Source organism: Impatiens glandulifera, chromosome 7 (assembly GCF_907164915.1).
Source record: "Impatiens glandulifera chromosome 7, dImpGla2.1, whole genome shotgun sequence".
NCBI classification, from domain to species: domain Eukaryota; kingdom Viridiplantae; phylum Streptophyta; class Magnoliopsida; order Ericales; family Balsaminaceae; genus Impatiens; species Impatiens glandulifera.
Window position 1 is genome coordinate 9,624,544 of NC_061868.1, and position 19,547 is coordinate 9,644,090.

At 31.3% G+C, this 19,547-nt stretch overlaps 1 protein-coding gene across 1 annotated transcript; it reads left to right on the top strand.

The window, feature by feature from the left end:
- The first annotated feature begins 358 nt into the window (after window positions 1–358).
- LOC124910306 (probable aminotransferase TAT2) lies at window positions 359–2,656 on the top strand. Its single transcript, XM_047450934.1, has 7 exons — window positions 359–777; window positions 868–1,207; window positions 1,291–1,509; window positions 1,609–1,668; window positions 1,751–1,906; window positions 1,992–2,085; window positions 2,230–2,656. The coding sequence occupies exons 1-7, from the start codon at window positions 500–502 to the stop codon at window positions 2,343–2,345; spliced, it is 1,263 nt and encodes a 420-aa protein (XP_047306890.1). The 5' UTR covers window positions 359–499; the 3' UTR covers window positions 2,346–2,656.
- The last annotated feature ends 16,891 nt before the right edge of the window (window positions 2,657–19,547 follow it).

Consider the following 19,547-nt stretch of genomic DNA (forward strand, 5'->3'; position numbering starts at 1 on the left):
AAATCAATTTACATATCAATACCTTTTAAATATTTTTTCATAAGAATCATCTACAAATTATTATTATTATTATTATTTTTTTTTCTTCTGAGTTTAAAAAAAAAATCAATCTGAAGAAGGAATTAGATTAGGTTGAACTGAGCCAGAACACCCATTTATGAGCCTACTTTCAAATTAAACCGTGCTTATTGTGCGCGTGGCTTAGTTTCATCCACACAACCTAAAAATGGCGTTCGAATAGAGCCAGATACGCAACTCATTTTGGTTTCATCTTCCCGGTGTTCAATAGTCAGCATTCTTTCCTGTCACTCTCTCTCTGTCCCTCAAACAGTCTTCTCCAACCCTTTATTTTTCTTTCTTTCTTTCTCTCTCTCTCACCCTCATATAATTGACTCGTCACTCTTCAATACCCCCTCCATGCATATTCAACTTGTCATTCACTTCCCGCTCTATCTATATAAGTTCTCTCCTACACATATTTCCATCCACACGCATCTACATGGACAGCCAGAGCGAAAACGGGACAACTACGAGAAGTTACAATGGAGTTTTGGAGAATCCAAACAACATTACAATTAAAGGGATTCTGAAATTGTTGATTGAAAGCATCGATTCCTCCGCTAATGGAAAAAGGGTTATCTCTCTTGGGATGGGAGACCCATCTGCCTACTCATGCTTTCACACCACCGCCGTCGCTGAAGAATCGGTTGTCGATTCTCTTCAATCTCGCAAGTTCAATGGCTATGCTCCTACAGCCGGTCTTCCTGAAACCAGAAAGTAAAATTTTATTTCAATTTACTTCATTTGGGGATAAATCTATCTACTTTTCATTCATGGGTTGCATGTGATTTTTTTTTTTATGAATAGGGCAATTGCTGAATATTTGACACGGAATCTTCCATATAAACTGAACCCAGATGATGTTTTCGTCACGTCTGGTTGTACTCAAGCTATTGATGTAGCTTTGTCAATGGTTGCTCGGCCAGGTGCAAATATTTTGATTCCCAGACCTGGATTTCCTATATACAAGCTTTGTGCTTCGTTTAGACATTTGGATGTTCGTCATTTTGATCTTGTTCCTGAAAATGGATGGGAGGTTGATCTTAGTGCAGTTGAAACCCTTGCTGACCATGATACTGTGGCAATGGTGATTATAAATCCAGGAAACCCATGTGGAAATGTGTATTCATATCAGCATTTGAAGAAGGTTGATACTATTCTGTCTCTGTTTTTGTAATTCATAATCAAATTCTTACTTTTTGTTTTGTTTTGAATCTCTGTCACAATTAGATTGCTGAAACTGCAAAAAGGCTTAAGATTCTTGTAATTGCTGATGAAGTTTATGGGCATCTTGCTTTTGGGAGTCATCCATTTGTGCCAATGGGTGTTTTTGGTTCGATAACTCCCGTTCTTACTCTTGGTTCTTTATCAAAGCGATGGATTGTGCCCGGTTGGCGGCTTGGCTGGTTTGTTTTGAATGACCCACAAAACATCTTCAGAAATTCTAAGGTCTTTGTTTACCACTTTCTTGTCATTTCCTTTCTTTATTTCAATAAATTTGGCTGTTTCATTAATCACATATGCTTGTTTTTTTAAATCCTTTTGCAGATTATTGAACACATAAAGAAATATTTCGATATATTGGGGGGTCCAGCAACTTTTATACAGGTGAGTGCATCATAATTCATAAAGATAACTTGTAAGAAATGCGTTTAAAATCTTGTTTCTCTGATGAAATTCTGAAACTTAGGCTGCAGTTCCGCGAATTCTAAGTCAAACCGACGAGATATTCTTCATGAAAACACTTAAATTATTAAAACAGACATCAGATATTTGTTTTGAGAGGGTGAAGGAGATTGCTTGCATTTCATGTCCTCATAAACCAGATGGTTCCATGACTCTAATGGTAAAAAAGTAACTATTTTGTTAGTTAATTTTGATCTTAATTCATCATATTGCTTATGTTTGGGTGATTGATTATTAATTCACAGGTGAAGATCAACTTTTTCTTGCTCAAAGACATTTATGATGATATTGAGTTTTGCTTCAAGCTGGCGAAAGAAGAATCTGTCATTCTTCTCCCAGGTAAAACATAATAATAACTACCCATTTAGAAACACTTACTTGATTCAGATAAGAAACTGTCAATAAATGTTTCCAAATATGAATGAACAATACCCACTAATAGTTTTTTAAGCACACAATTTGCAATTGTTTTTGGATATTTAGGGATTGCGGTTGGTTTGAAGAATTGGGTTAGGATTACTTTTGCGGTTGATCCAACTTCTCTTGAAGAAGCTTTAGATAGGCTTAAGGTTTTCTGCGAGAGGCATTCTCATCAGTGAAACCGGGGTTTTGAGTTTGGTTCTGAGTTTGTGACGGCGCCATTACTAGTGGACCGGAACATTTAAGATGACAGGCCTCAGATAGATTGATTTTACTTTGGAATAGTAAGAAAGAAAGAACAATAATGTTTGATGTTTCTACACATATAGTAATGTGGTTTGATGGTTGGTTTGGTTTGGTTTGGTTTATGTAATCAATGTCTACATATGATGAGTATCATTTATTACTCTCTTCAATAGACTAAGAAATAATTGTAAAGATTTGATCAATTTTTATTATTTCAATGGTTCTAGTACCCGGTTTTTCATTTATTCCATCGTTAGCAGAGATGGTCGTAAAGATTTGCCGACATGTTGAGTTTGTTGAATAGCTATTGAGATTTATTACCAGTTAACGGGATCTTCTATTCCCCTCACATGGAAGGATAAAATGGTCATATTTAAAAAATAAAAAATTTATCATTTTGACCACCTGCTTTTTTAAGTAGATTTTTTTTTCCAGATGAGACTAAGCTTGTCATTATCGATTTAACAAGATAGGGTTTATCCAAAAATTGACTCTCGATAAGAGTTCAAGATAAATGTATTTCCTTAAACTGTTCTTTTATATTGGTTCTTCTCATCATAGTTTAATACCAACACTCTTAAAATAATGAAAATAGTCTTATTATATATTTCATTGATAAAATTCTTTAATCAGCTTAACTTATTGAATTGAGAGAGTGTTTGACACGGTTTCATTTGATAAAGTTTTAATATCTAATTTTATGGAAATATTGGATTTTGGGAGTCCTGGTACCATTTAACAAAAATATTTGTAATGTAAATAATTTTAAACATGTGAGATTTGTAAATATTTGTAATGTAAAAATATTTAACAAATATTTTTGTTAAATATTCATTGAGATTATTTAAAAATTAATATTTTATCTAGTCATCACAATCACTTTTTAAAATGATCAAATGTGATTCAACTCGATAATAAGGAAAAAGTGATTTTTTAATAAATTTTTAGATAAGCTACATAAATGTCTTTTGATAACTTTTTTTAATAAACATGATTCAATTTGAATTTTGACAAAATGATTTTTTTAAAAAATAAACTCAATTGTTTTTACCAGGTTTAGTTTATTTCGGTTTATAAGTACAAATACATTAAATTAAGTTGAGATTGCAAAATAATAAATTCCATATAAATAAAATAAAATACATATGAATGCTTAGAGAATATTATAGACCAAATAAAAAATATAAAGTAAAACAATTAAACTTATTTTGAAAGACATTTATTGTTAGCAATTAAGATTAGCAGAATATTATCACATAATCACATTTATCCGAACTTTTAACAAATACTATGGAGTAAATAAACTACAAATAAATTGAATTAAACTATTTCTAATATATACAAAGTAAAAACTATACTGAAAATAATCACTTAAAAATATATGGAACATATAATTTTAAAATTATAAATAGATTAGATGGATGATATTTCTTTTATTTTCATTAGACAATTAGAAAAAAATAATTAATATATTGAAAATAATTATGTACTTGTACGAGATAAGTTTTATATAAACTAGCATGACGTGAATCATAAATAAAAATTACATTTACAAAGTTGAAATAAATAATATTTATCTCTTTATGGTCGTCATCATAATCGTTTTCATCACATTCATTATCCTTTTTGTCGTCAACATCTATGATATAAACATGAGGGGCTTCAATGGTTGAGACATCATAGTGATCGTCTTTCTCCTCCCATTCATCGTTGTTTTCGTTATTCATATAAAAATGATAATAAATTTAATAAGAAAATATTCATTTAACTTTTTTCTTATCAACATTAACCTCTCTTCGACCACTTACTCTCATTACTCGGTTAACCAACAATATCATTTATTACATAATAAACATCTCATTCTACTTATCTCGTGAGCTCACTTATACACTCAACCATCTCAATAATACCAACATATTTTATCATCAATTTTGGTAAACCAACAATCTCATCATATCTAAGGATGAGAATTTGAAACCGTCCCATGGTAACCGAACCGAATTGCCCTGTTTGGGACAGTTTTTCTCAGTTTGATCGGTAGTTGACCGGGAATGGGGCGGGGATGGTATTTGTTCCCCCTCTCCGAACTACCCCGATTTCACCCCGATTATGCTCCGAACACTAAAAATACAATTAAATATATAACATCACCAATATATTTATTTATTAATTATATTTTATAAAGTTTAAAGATTATTTCCTTATATATAATAACATACATTTTTAATATATTACAATATATATTAGAATAAAAATTTTGTTTATATAATTTGATTATATAAAAAAATTATTTATTTTTGAAAATATGGAACGGTGTCTCGCGGGAAACCCACAAACCCGAATGGGGCGGGGATGGTAGTAAAATATTTTCGAAGTAAAAACGGGTGGGATGGTAAATGCATTCCCTGCCCCGAACCACCCCATTGCCATCCCTAATTGTATCACCAACTTCTTCGGTAAACCAACAAATTCATTAATATATTTAACTACTAATATTTTTTATTCTCCAATGAGCATCTCATTACTAATCTCGTGATCTCACTTCATGTATTTTGTACCTCAACTATCTTATATCATTATCGCGATATTTTATCCTCACTTTAACAAACCAACCACCAATTCAATCGAGCTCTCATTTCGTGACCTTATTTTCACACTTCAGTCAACCAACCATATTAGTCACACATTTAACCACTAATATTTTTTCCCAATGGACAACTCTCATTACTAATATTTTGACATCACACACTTTCACATATCTCTTATCCCTCGCCAAATTAACCACCAAAATCCCAATTGACCTCTCCATCTTATTACCTCACACTTTCAGACACCTCTTATTCATAGAAAAATAGACCACCAATCCTAATTGATCTATAATATCGTGGCATCACACTTCGATCAATCAACATCTCATTCATATACATTTTTAACTACCAATCATAATCGATCTCTAATCTCGTGATCTTACGATCTTTTCTTACCAGTTTCTTATCTCTCAGTAAGCTAACCACCAATCTCAATCTTACTAGCTTCTTATCGCTTGGAAAACCAACCACTAATCTCATCGATCTCTCATCTCATGCCCTCATACTTTCATATGCTTCTAATCCCTCGACAACAACTACCAATCACAATTGATCTTTAATCTCGTAACCTCACGATCCTTTATTACCCGCCTCTTATACCTCGATAAACCAACCACCAAATTCTAATTGACCTCTCATCTCGTGACCTCATTACTTTCACACGCCTCTTATCTCGCCAAACCAACCACCATGCTAATAACCTCTCTATCTCATGAAATCACACTTTCACATGCCACTTATCCCACAACAATCCAACCACCAATCTCAATCACACTTTCACACGCCTCTTTTATCTCTCGGCAAATTAACCACCGACTTGAATTGACCTCTTATCCCTCGACAAACTAACCACCAATTTCAATATTACCGACCTCTTATTCATCGGTAAACCAATTATCAATCCCAATTGACCTCTCATCTCATAATCTCACACTTTCACACTTTCACACTTACATACCTCTAATCCCTCGGCAAACCAACCACCATTCACAAGCGACCTCTAATCTCATGACTTTATGATTCTTTGTTATTTATCTCTTTATCCATTGGCAAACTAACAACAAATCATAATTTTATTGACCTCTTATCCCTCGACAATCCAATCACGAATCCCAATCATACTTTCACTCGCCTCTTATCCTTTGACAACCCAATCACCAATAACAATCACACTTTCACATGCCTCTTATCCCTCAACAAACCAAACATTAACCTCAATCGAACTCTAATCTCATCACCTCATGATTTTTTGTTACCGGTCTCTTAACCCTTGACAAACCACATCTCAATCACACTTTAACAAGTTTTTTATCCCTCCGCAAACTGATATTACTAGCCTCTTATCTCTTGGCAAACCAACCATCAATCTCAATCACACTTTCACATGCCTCTTATCCCTCGGTAAACTAATCACTAATCCCCATCATATTTTCACACGCCTCTTATCCCTTGACAAACCAAGCACCAATCTAAATCACATTTTCACACGCCTTTTATCTATCAGAAAACCAACAACCAATCTCAATCATACTTTTACACGTCTCTTATTTCTCAACAAACCAACCACCAATCTCAATCGACCCCTAATCTCATGACCTCACGATCCTTTTTATCGACCTCTTATCCCTCGACAAACCACATCCCAATCACACTTTCACACGTCTTTTATCCTTTGACAAACCAACCACCAATCTCAATCGACATTTAATCTCGTGACCTCACACTTTGGTAATCAAATATTTGATTCATATTTTTTTAGATACTCTCATATCACACTTGGTTAAAGAGTTGTACTTGTTTTGTTAGGTTGCAAGTTTGAAACATACCTATAACATTTTTAATTTTATTTTTAACCGTTTCAAGTTTTTGAGCGGATTAACCCACGATCTGACCAAAATATCTATTTACTCTAATGTATATATATATTATATATATATATATATATCCAAATTAACCAAAACTTTCGACCTGACAAACCATTTATATTCAAATTAAACAATAATGTATATATATAATATTGTTATTCTTTTTTTTGGGAAAACGGTTTACCACCATTTCATTAAAAAGCCCAAAAGTGATAGGAGTCAATAATCAAAACTAGCAAACCTTAGTTTTGATTGTAAGAAGACAAACAAAAGACCAAAAAGTTTCTGAATGGTGGAAGTCAAATCACATTACGAAACACAGATTAAAATAAACAAAGACTACAATCTAGCTATCCTAACCTATGTTGTCTCCATATCCGCCTTTTGACCATACTTTCTTCTTCCATGTCCCGATTTTCTCGCGTTCTTCATGAAGAGAGATTGAATTGAAGTAGATGATGATGTTTGTCTACTCTTATTGTTTAATCTTCCTCTATATGAACTCAAACTAACATAATAAAATGTATTCTTTTTTAGGATTTCAGGTTTTTTGTCACTACTTTTCTCTGTTTTAGTTTTTTGTGTTTGAGGATCAACAACCTTAGTTTTCTCTTTGTTTTTCTCCTCTGTTGTATCTTTCTTTTCATCTTCTTCCTCTTCCTCTTCCTTACTTTTAGATTTATCTTCTTCAGAATCCCCTATTTCATCAATTTCATTGATTTCTTCATTATCTGATTCTACCTTACTTTCTTTCTCTACATCATTACTTTTTTCCTTCTCTGATTTTTCTTTGATTTCTTTCTTTATATTTTTTTCTTGCTGATTTTCTTTAACTTCCCTAGTATGTTCTTTGATCCTTGATTCTTCCGTTTCTTTTTTCTGTTTTTCTTTATCTTGGGCTTTTAGGATTTTATGCTCTTCCTCAATTGCTTTTGCACATTTAGTGATAACATGTTGAAAAATATTAAAGAAAATACACCTGTCTGACCTTCATTCATATGAGATTTCCATTAATGTAAACTTTCATTTCCTGTCAACTACTGTCATGTTCTTTGGCAGCATACTTCGAGGATGCACTTCAATGCTTATTCTAGCAAATGTAAGTTGTTCTCCTCTTTTTATAATTGGGTCCATGTATAATGGTTTCCCCAATAAACTTGCAAAGTGACTTAGAACTTCTGCATTATAAATGTGTGTTGGGATGTTCCAAAGCTTAAACCATATCTAGACTATTTCTTTTGGTTTGATTAGTAGATTCAATTCTTCAGACCATCTCTCCAGCTTCATACAGTTGGATCCAATATAAGTATGCCCATGTTTCAGAATATCATTTAAGTTTGATTCTTTCTTGAACTGCAAAAAATAGAGATCATGTATATTTATAGAAATCTTCTCTAGTCTCTTCTTCTCCCATTGTTTCATTAAGGTTTCCTTGGTGACTGAAAATGATATTCTATTCTTCCCTATGTAGTTTTCAACCACTACACTTTCCTATTTTTTAACACATTTTTCATCCACTTCAGTTGCAGTTTAAATTCAAAAGGAGGAGTGAGTACCTCCACTTTTGTTTTAACATCTCCCAAGTAGATTTTTCCTTTATAAGCATGATCCTCTGTTTTCTTTCCTACATTATTTTTCCAGACTTCATTTACTCTCCAATTGGAATTGCTCCTGATAGTATATGTCTTAGATTTAAGGGACTTCATTAGCTCCCTCATTGTTTCAATTGACCAGTTTACTATCTTTTCATACTCTTCATTCTTTAGTAAATTACAGTCCTTAAGATAGTTTACATTCAATTGGATGGTTGTTTGCTGCATTTTATCTTTGTTGAGCACAATCTCTCCTTTCTTTGTGTGCATCAAGAGCTTTGTGATTTGATTTTTCAGTCCAAAGAGATTTGCTATTTTATTGTAATCAACTTTCCAAATTCCTTCTTTCTTTCCCTGTTTTCCTGTTACATTTTATTTAGAATTTTTATTAGTAATTTGTTCATGACTTTTGTTGAATTCTTGTTTTTCATGAATAATTTCTTCAGCAATCCTATCAATTTGATTTTCAGTTGCCTCCCTTATACCTTCCATCACAAATTCTTTGACTTTCTTATCCTTATTGTTTTTTTTCTTCTCATTTTAATGGAGAACAGAAAACAACAACAAAATAGACCAGTTATATAACAGGATACACTAGAAACCATAGCTATTACAGAACATGTTAAACCCTAAACCCTAAACTTCCAACCAAGTTTTGCAAATGAATGAACGACCTAGTTATTAGAGTTACCTTGTTGTTCGTGTCATTCGTGTCGATTGTGCCGAATGAGACCCGAAGCGACTAGCAACCGCAAACACAACAAGCGAACCACGAGCTTGATATCTTGTCAATCGTGCCAATCATTCCGTTCGTGCCAACCATGTCGTTCGTGATGATCGTTCTTGAGAATTTTCAATCAAAGTTATATATATAATTGTCTTTTCTTTTATTTGATATAATATTTATATTAAGTATTTCAATTAAGGTTGTTTCTGTTTAAATTCTTCAAAATTATGATTATAAAAATTTAATATTTTTTTGAAAGATTTAAAAAGTATTAATGTATAACGAAAAATTAAATAAAAATATTCTAATTAAATCTTTAATAGATCAAATTATAAAGATTTTATGATAATCAAAAGATTAGATCTAAAGTCGGTGTATCTCGTTCAACTACATCTTTCACACCAAATGTGAAAGTGTTTTGTAAGGAAGCTAAGTTGGTTTAAGTTTTTTTTATCTTCCTTCTTTTTTCTATAATTAATATATAATATAAATTGTTAAATAACACATAAATATGCCTATGACTTTGAGAGGTAATCAATTTATTAATTTTGTTTTAATGATACGTAAACTTAAACACATATATCCCTTTGATATAAAATAATATATGTTAAACTTATCCAATAGTTTTGATATGAACAAAGTACACGTAACAATATAGGATTTATCCAAGAATTGATTCTTGATAAGATTTTAGTCTAAATGTACTTTCATCTAATTAAAAATTTATTCACTTGAACTATTGAACTATTGTGAAATAATTTATTTTTGAAACATTATTTATATAAAAAGTGATTTATTTTTGACAAAATGAACTTAAATATTATTAATATAATAAATTGTATAATATATTTTGACATTGGTTGAGATCCTGGATCACATAGCTGTATTTTGAAAAGCGCAGGCCCACAGGAGATTTAATTGCTTTATTTCCGTATAGGATAATATTTTTTAAGAGCTAGTTTAATGTTGGTTTTTTATTATTATCAAAATCCTATCATGTTTTTTTATCTATTAAATTATTTACTTAATAACAAAATATCTTTATTTTATTTTTAGAAAATTTAAATTTTAGATAAAAAATATAATAATTCAAAATTTTATTTTCATAAACAAAAATCTTTTTTAAAAATTTAATAAAATCCTAAAATAACATAACATTATAATAATTTGATTAAAAAAGCAGGTTACTTTAACATTTTAATAATTAGTTAAATTAATATAATATTTTTTAAATTTAAATATAAAATTATTATAATAATTTAAATAATTAAAAATGGAAACAACCTTTTCTTGTATAGAATATGAATTATTTTGTGAAAAGCACGATAACAATCTCAAGTAATCCAATATTAAACAATAATTATATTTGTTGATTAAAATTTTAATTAGCTGAATTCTACTATATTCTTTTTATATATAAATTTTATTAAATAATGTAAGAGTATTTTATCATTTTGATAACAGATTTAATTTTGAATTTTCTAATTGGATGATTTTGATATATTTTGATATATATAAATATATAGTTTAAGGATAACAATACAATTTAAAATAAAAAAGGTTACAAACAAATGAAAATAAGAAAAGAATACAAATTCGTTACACAAAAAGTTATCGAACTCGTAAATTCTTTAAAAAAACAAATAACTCCAATGACTTTTCAAAACAAATATTAGAAAATGACATGATAATAACATTATAAATGATACGAATTATCGAACTCGTAAATTCTTTAAAAAACAAATAACTCCACTGACTTTTCAAAACAAATATTAGAAAATGACATGATAATAACATTATAAATGATACGAATCAGACGATTATGATTATTGAAAATTCGAAATTTTTTCTCCAACTAAAAATTAATTGGCATGTTAACTAAATATGTATTCATGCTGTATTAGTCGGCTCAATTCAAATTTTACAATAACTACATAGTGAATTTAGTCATACTCCACAATAAACTCCATATACTAGTCACCTCGCCGATTCCACATCTTATGACACATACGACCTATCATAATGCACATTTTTTTATAAAGTCACAAGAATCCTATGAGACGCCTATAAAATCAAGAGACTCTCAATCACACAATTGTCAATTACATAGATCTCTTACAATCCACTAATAAATCTTTCAAATTTTGTTTCACTAAAACGATATATCTCACAATCGAGGGTGCGCAATAATGACTTAATGACGCCTCTCTTCACACAATCATTGATTTCATGAACATTCAAAATAATAATCTTTCCAATCATTGATGTAATATAATCGTAATAATCCTTTCTCGACTTCGAAACACGCTTCCCCTTTTACATATAACCCTACAATAGATCATTTATTTTATTTAGTTGACGATGTTGATAGTTGTTTGACGAAAAAGGGCTTGGGTGGAAAGTATACGGAATGAGTGAGATCTCATGCACATTGGACCACACTTTTAGGGATGTTCAATATTTGGTCTGAACCGAATATCCGTCCGAATTCGAATAAACCAGTTTCAAATTTCATTCTTGGTTTTCGAATCGAATCTTAAACCAATTTGAATTCAAATACGGTTTTCGGTTTGATTTTAGAGTTGGGGTTTCAACTCAAAAACCAAACCGAAAAACGAATTCATTTTATTATTTATTTTAATTATATATTTTATTAGATATAATTAGATATTTTATTATATATTAAATTAGGTAAGTAACTAGTTCTTCCAAATCTATAAGACTCAAATCCCTAAAATTTATTGACAATGTAGGTAAAAAAAGTGCAAATGCAATTATTTTAATAAAGATTACAATTGTACAAGCGTGTTCATAATTTGGTGTGAACTAAATATCCGATCAAATTCGAATAAACCAAATTTGAATTTCAATATTCAGTTCGGTTTTTGAAATTGCTTAAAAAAATAAAAATTCGAAGAACCCGAATTGAGAAACTCGAATAACCCGAAACTGAATCAATGAACACACACCCCTACACACTATAGTCTCTAATTCAAGGATCTCCCTCAATGAAGGGATTGTTTTCATCCAACATCATATTATGTGTCTAGAATTCCATTAAGATATTTTTATTGGCATCATAATCTAGCACATAATCCATGGATTCTTCATGCTACATATCATGAATGAAATCTGGTAATATATTATTTTTAATTTCAGAATAAAGAGTTTTAATAGGGGTGTCTTGAATTATGTCTTCCAATTGACTATCATCCCTTTTTATCTAATCAATTGCTTCTTGTTGGAAAATAAATCCGAAATAGCACGAGGGTTCATAACCTCGACGTTTGATACTCCATCACCTATTAATTTTACACGGTCTCGTGACTAGAGAAGAGTCATATGAAGTTACGTTCAGATGAGGCTCGACAAAATAAAATGGGGAACCCTCTTGGTCCTTATAAATCACTTGGACGTAGTCCATTTTTCGACATCCGGGATGGCATCATAAATTGATGGTTATGAAGATGGATACTCAATCTTAACCTCACGAAAATTTATTAGCTCATTTAATCCATTCTCAACATGAACAACAACCCTCCTGCCCATATCAAATTTATACAAATTTGTCTTCTTAACAATTAGCCTTTCAAAATTTATAAAGCTAGCCATACAAATCTTATCAACGTAAAATAAGGTTATTACAAACTCTGTTGTTTGCCTACACTAATTCGATAAATCCAACACAAGTGGATTCGATGTGTTTGTTCCCGATAAAAGATACACGATAACATGACGTTCATGGTATACCGTCACCTTATACACATGTGTTCCGTTATCAACACAAATGGATTTTGGATAACGATATGTGAATTAGAGTGATACATCCTCATTCTAACCCAATTGGTCTCTTACAATAACTGAGTGTTCTCATCGAACTCAATAAAACCTCCACAATCATTATCGGCCCAACTAAGAAGATCATGATTCCACATATTTGTTGACATTTTCCAAAAAATTGAATCAATGTACTCTACCTATTTATTTGGGGTCTTATGATGCGTTCAAGCATAACAACTATGAATTCTCAATATTAACTAATGCACCATCCACGAGTCCTCTGATTCCTTCCTCGACTACGGTTCTAATACAATTATTAATTTGTCTGATAAATCTTGTTTTAAATTCATTCCATAGAGCAACACATCTTCCTCGAGAATGGAAGTCATACCAAAAGAAGCCTTGATTTAGTCCGAGTTTGAGACGCCCTCGGTTCCAAGGCAATGTTTGAAGAGCCCAACATAATAACTTAAATTGGATCAAATTTATCTCAATCGCTATTTTACCATTTTTATTTTTTAGATAGTTAAAACTCTAGGCGCGCCTACAATATTTGAAATTAAAAAGATTTAGGTCCGATATGAATCTCGTCTAGTCTATCCAAACAACCCTCCCCTTGATGTCTATCACACTATAAATGTTTGAGCTTCGTTCACATGAGGTTTTAGTTGCACCACCCTGAGCCAAGTTTGTTGCCTAAGTTGTGTTTCCACTGTAGAATTATCTCTCATTTTGTTATGGAAATATAGTCTAGTCAAGGACCGATCCCTTTCTAAAGTCTTCTCTACCACCAATGATATTAAGAGTACAATACATAGCCTCCTCGGACCTGGACGTGTGAGGCGCCCTTTGGGGTGCTGAGAAAGTCGATTGAAGCACGATGATTGGTATGAACCTTTGACTCCCCCGACCTTCTCACGATGTTGTGTGTTGCTTTACCCCAAAACTCATATGAGATTATCTGTCCACCAATCAGACCGTACGACCCCACCTACTTACTAAAAACTAGTATTCCTTAAGAACATAGGCTCATCAGATATATGCCTCCAATAACTATTTTGAGAGTGTGACTTTACACATATACGTGTCGAAAATTGATCAATCGAATTGATTCGAACGACTCAATCTGAGGAGCTGACCCGACCGAAAACATCAGGTATAGAACTACCAAGATCGTCAGATCGCGGTCCATCTATCGGACTAAGCTTTGAATTTTAAGAGTTCTCATCCAATTTGTTTTAAAAATTAGGAAAAAATTCACATTTATTGAAACACATTTTTTTTTTTAATATTTTATTTAGTCCGGTGCTTAATTACACGTGAGTAATGACCTCAATGTCATGATGTCTCACGTGCCCGCCATTTCAGGCAATATTTACTTAAACCTCTCCTCATATTAAAAGTGTGATTATCTACCATTTTTTATTTAGTTATTTATTTAATCCAAAACCTAGGCACGGATCTACAATGCATGAATCTACAAGGTTTTTTCACCTAAACATGTTTTACACTACTCTTATTTAAAACAAATCCTAAGTATATTTAATATATGTTCAAATATAGAAAAATAAATAACTAAAAATATGCTAAGTACCTATAGAAAGTGAAATCTCAAAATAAAAACCTAAAAAGACATAAAAATCAAGTTATGAACTAAAAATAAAATCCAAACTGGACTTAACAAAATATTGTTTCATATTGGTTAATATTTTGTTCATCTTATTAATCATATTGGTTTTATTATTCGTTGTTCATATTGTCGATGATGATATTTGCAGATAATCTCGTCGATGATCATATATGTTTCGTTTCAGGGAAGATTCACTTTTCGCGTTACGCGAAGGCCCATCGCGTTACGCGAAGAGGCACGGTCGTCACGCGAAGGCACATCGCGTTACGTGAAGCGGCACAGAGTTGTACTTAAATTTGTGTAAAACATTAAATTCGATTCCTATTGTTTTTCAACTGAATGAAGAATATATAAAAAGATGATCTAATGGGTCTATTTAATGTTTGTTATTGCATCATCATATAAAAAGAAAAAATGTCTCTTCTTTGGGATGATGATGACAATTTGAAGGTTTCTTCATGGAAAGGCGATTATTGAGAAACACATGGAGTAAAACAAGTGAAAAAAATCAAAAATTATTCATAAGAGGAAGAATTGTCTGTCTCATGTTATGCTATCCAACCCTAACCATTCTTGTCACATTAACCGGGCTTAGTGTTTTTAGGTTCGACAAGTTTTTTTTGTTCTTTCTATTTGCGCTTGTAATGTTTTTAAATTTATAGTAGTTGTGAACCAAACCACATTCGAAGCATAGATGGATCATTTTGGATTTGACATAGTGGGGTTTGAATGTTTTCCCTTTCAATTCATGTCATTTTGTTCTTTTGAAAATGGTCAGAAGACTTCAACTCATAACTTCTTGATCGTGTAACTCCTGACTTTCTATTCATGTAACTCTTGATATAACTTCTTATTTGTAACTTGTAATAATAATTCCATGCTGTTTTGAAAATGGTCAGAAGACTTCAGCTCATAACTTCTTGATCGTGTAACTCCTGACTTTCTATTCATGTAACTCTTGATATAACTTCTTATTTGTAACTTGTAATAATAATTCCATGTTGTTCAGTTTAACTCATGACAAATTTGTATTTATTTGGTTAAATTTTCAAAGGAGATTCAATTTTGTTGCTGACTATTATTGTAATATTGAATTTTTTGTTGTATTTTTTTAGTTGTGGTTTTAAAATAAAATCAATTTCAACGTTAATTATCTTTATTTATCTTTTGTCTTCTTCTTTCAAGATAAAAGAAATTCTTTAACAATGTTAAGATAAGGTAAGAAAGACAAATATGACTGAATATGAGTAGATGACAAATTCTTTAATCAAACAAAACAAAGAAAACCATTATTCATTCAGCTGAAAAACAATAGGAATTGAATTTGATGTTTTACACAAATCTAAGTACAACTCTGTGCCGCTTCGCGTGACGACTGTGCCGCTTCGCGTGCCGACAGTGTCGTTTCACGTGTCGTTTTGCGTGCCGACCGTGACGCTTTGCGTAACACGACGGGCTTTCGCGTAATGCGATGTGCCTTCGTGTAACGCGAAAAATGAATTTTCCCTTAAACGGAACCCATATGATCATCAACGAGATTATCTGCAAATATCATCATCGACAATATGAACAACGAATAGTAAAACCAATATGAACAATAAGATGAACGAAATATTAACCAACATGAACCAATAAGAACATGTTAGAGTTAGGGTTTGAAATGAAGATCATGGAAATAAGAACATAAATCTATATGATGAACATAAATTGATTTAGGGTTAGAGTTCTTATCATCGATCTGTATTGTATTCCTCCGCCGTCGTAAACGTCGTCGCTGCCGCCGCCATCAAAGAGAGAAAAAGAGAAGAGAGAGAAATGAAATGAAAAAATTTGAGTATTTATACAAACCCTAATACATCTCGCGAAACGCGAAGCCCCTTCGTGTTACGCGAATAGGGTATTTTCGTCCAAAAAAAATAAAGTAACCACTAGAGCAATATAAATTAGTGGGTTACCACGGATGCAAATACATCAATCTTTAGGATCATTTCGTCAAATTTCCCCTCTCATTTTTACAAATCTTTTAGTTTTAAATGAGGATTTTAAAAAAAAAAATACCTTTACTCAGAAACATTTATGAACAATAACTCTACATATAGAGGTTTTTTTAGAGTGATATATAAATATATATTTTGAATACTATAAGGGTGTGTTTGATAACCCTAGAATTGGCATTGGAATTGGAATTTGAGGGTCCAATTCCAATTCTTATGATTGTTAGACACTTTAATATTAAGAATTGAAATTGGAATTAGAATTCCAATGGAATTCAATATAGTGTAATTTGATAGTTCTCAATTCCTATCTTTTTAGGTCGGAATTGTAATCCAAATTAACACGTTTTTCATGTTTTGACATGTTTAACACGTTTTCACACATTAAACACGTTTTAACACGTTTTTTACACGTTTAACATATTTTCATATTTTGGCACGTTTAACACGTTTTTGGCACGTTTAACACGTTTAACATGTTTTTGACACATTTAACACGTTTTTCACGTCCTTGACACGTCTAACACGTTTTTGACACGTTTAACATGATTTTCACGTTTTTAACACGTTTAACACGTTTTTAACACGTTTAACACATTTTTGTCACGTTTAACACGTTTTTGACACGTTTAACACGTTTTGACACATTTAACACGTTTTTCACGTCCTTGACATGTTTAACACGTTTTTGACACATTTAACACGTTTTTCACGTCTTTGACACGTTTAACATGTTTTTGACACGTTTAACATGATTTTCACGTTTTTAACACGTTTAACACGTTTTTGACACGTTTAACACGTTTTTTATATTTTGGCACATTGCACGTTTTGGCATGTTTAACAAGTTTTTCACATATTTAACACATTTTTTACGCGTTTAACACATTTTCACGTTTTTGACACATTTAACACGTTTTTTTACGTTTTTGACACGTTTAACGCGTTTTCACGTTTTTGACACATTTAACACGTTTTTTTACGTTTTTGACACGTTTAACGCGTTTTCACGTTTTTGACACATTTAACACGTTTTTTTACGTTTTGACACGTTTATCACATTTTTGACACGTTTTTCACGTTTTGGCACGTTTTCACGTTTTGGCACGTTTAACAAGTTTTTTCACATATTTAACACGTTTTTGACACGTTTAACACATTTTCACGTTTTGACACATTTAACACATTTTTTTACGTTTTTGACACGTTTACCACATTTTTGACACGTTTAACACGTTTTGGCACGTTTAACAAGTTTTTCACATATTTAACACGTTTTTGACACGTTTAACACGTTTTCACGTTTTTGACACATTTAACACATTTTTTTACGTTTTTGACACGTTTAACATGTTTTCACGTTTTAAACACATTTAACACTTTTTTTACGTTTTTGACACGTTTACCACATTTTGACACGTTTAACACGTTTTTCACGTTTTGGCATGTTTAACAAGTTTTTCACATGTTTGGAACGTTTAACATGTTTTCATGTTTTTAACACGTTTAACACGTTGTTGACATGTTTCACATGTTTTTTACGTTTTTGACACGTTTGACACATTTTTAACACATTTAACACGTTTAACACGTTTAACACGTTTTAACACATTTAACACGTTTTTCACGTTTTGGCACGTTTAACAAGTTTTTCACTTATTTGACACATTTAACACATTTTTGATACGTTTAACACGTTTTTACGTTTTTGATAGGTTTAACACGTTTTAAACCTATCAAAACGTGTGAAAAACATGTTAAACATATTAAAAATGTCAAAAACATGTTAAATGTGCAAAAATGTGAAAAACGTGTGAAAACGTGAAAACATGTGAAAACGTGTTAAAACGTGTGAAAAACGTGTATAAACATGAAAGATGTGTGAAAGGCGTGAAAAACTGGTTAAAACGTGTGAAGAACGTGAAAAACGTGAAAACGTTTGAAAACGTGAAAAACGTGTTAAAACGTGAAAAACGTGTAAAACGTGAAAAACGTGTTAAAACGTGAAAACGTGAAAAACGTGTGAAAACGTGTGAAAAAAGTGAAATATGTGTGAAAAACGTGTTAAATTGTGTGAAAAACGTGAAAACATGTTAAAACTTGTAAAAAACGTGAAAACGTGTGAAAAACGTGTTAAAACGTGTGAAAAACGTGAAAACGTGAAAAACGTGTGAAAACGTGAAAAAATGTGAAAAACGTTTGAAAAACGTGAAAAACGTGTTAAAACGTGTGAAAAACGTGAAAAACGTGTGAAAAACGTGAAAAAATGTGAAAAACGTTTGATAAACGTGAAAAACATGAAAAATGTGTTAAAACGTGTGAAAAACGTGTGAAAATGTGAAAAACGTGTTTAAACGTGTGAAAAACGTAAAAAACGTGAAAAAATGTCAAAAACGTATTAAACGTGAAAAACGTGAAAACATATTTTAAAAGTTAACATTTTGAACCGATATTTTATTTTATAAACATTGAAATTAGAATTGAATTATAATTCTATCATTTTCCCAAACATAGGAATTGAAATTGAATTACAATTCTATCATTTTTCCAAACATAGGAATTGAATTGTAATTCAATGCCAATTCTCATGGAATTGGAATTAGAATTCCAATTCCAATTCCAATTCCCCTCATCAAACACACCCTAAGAGTTATTTTTAAGACAATATAAGTGAATTGTGAGCTTTATTTTTTATAATAATGTAAATACCTTGCCATATATTTATATTTTTTTCTTTATTGGATCACTGATTAACTAAATAAATTTACCTTTAAACAAAGTAAATTACATTAATTTACATTTACAGCATTGTTTGAACAATGGAAGTTTCAGATTTCAACTAGGATATGATATAACAATTAATCATTCTCTATTTCTCCTAGAATTGCTCTCCTCCATTGAACAAAACCTGTTCTTTCGGACATTTAACAAAAACAAGAATTAGAGAGAGGGATTAAGA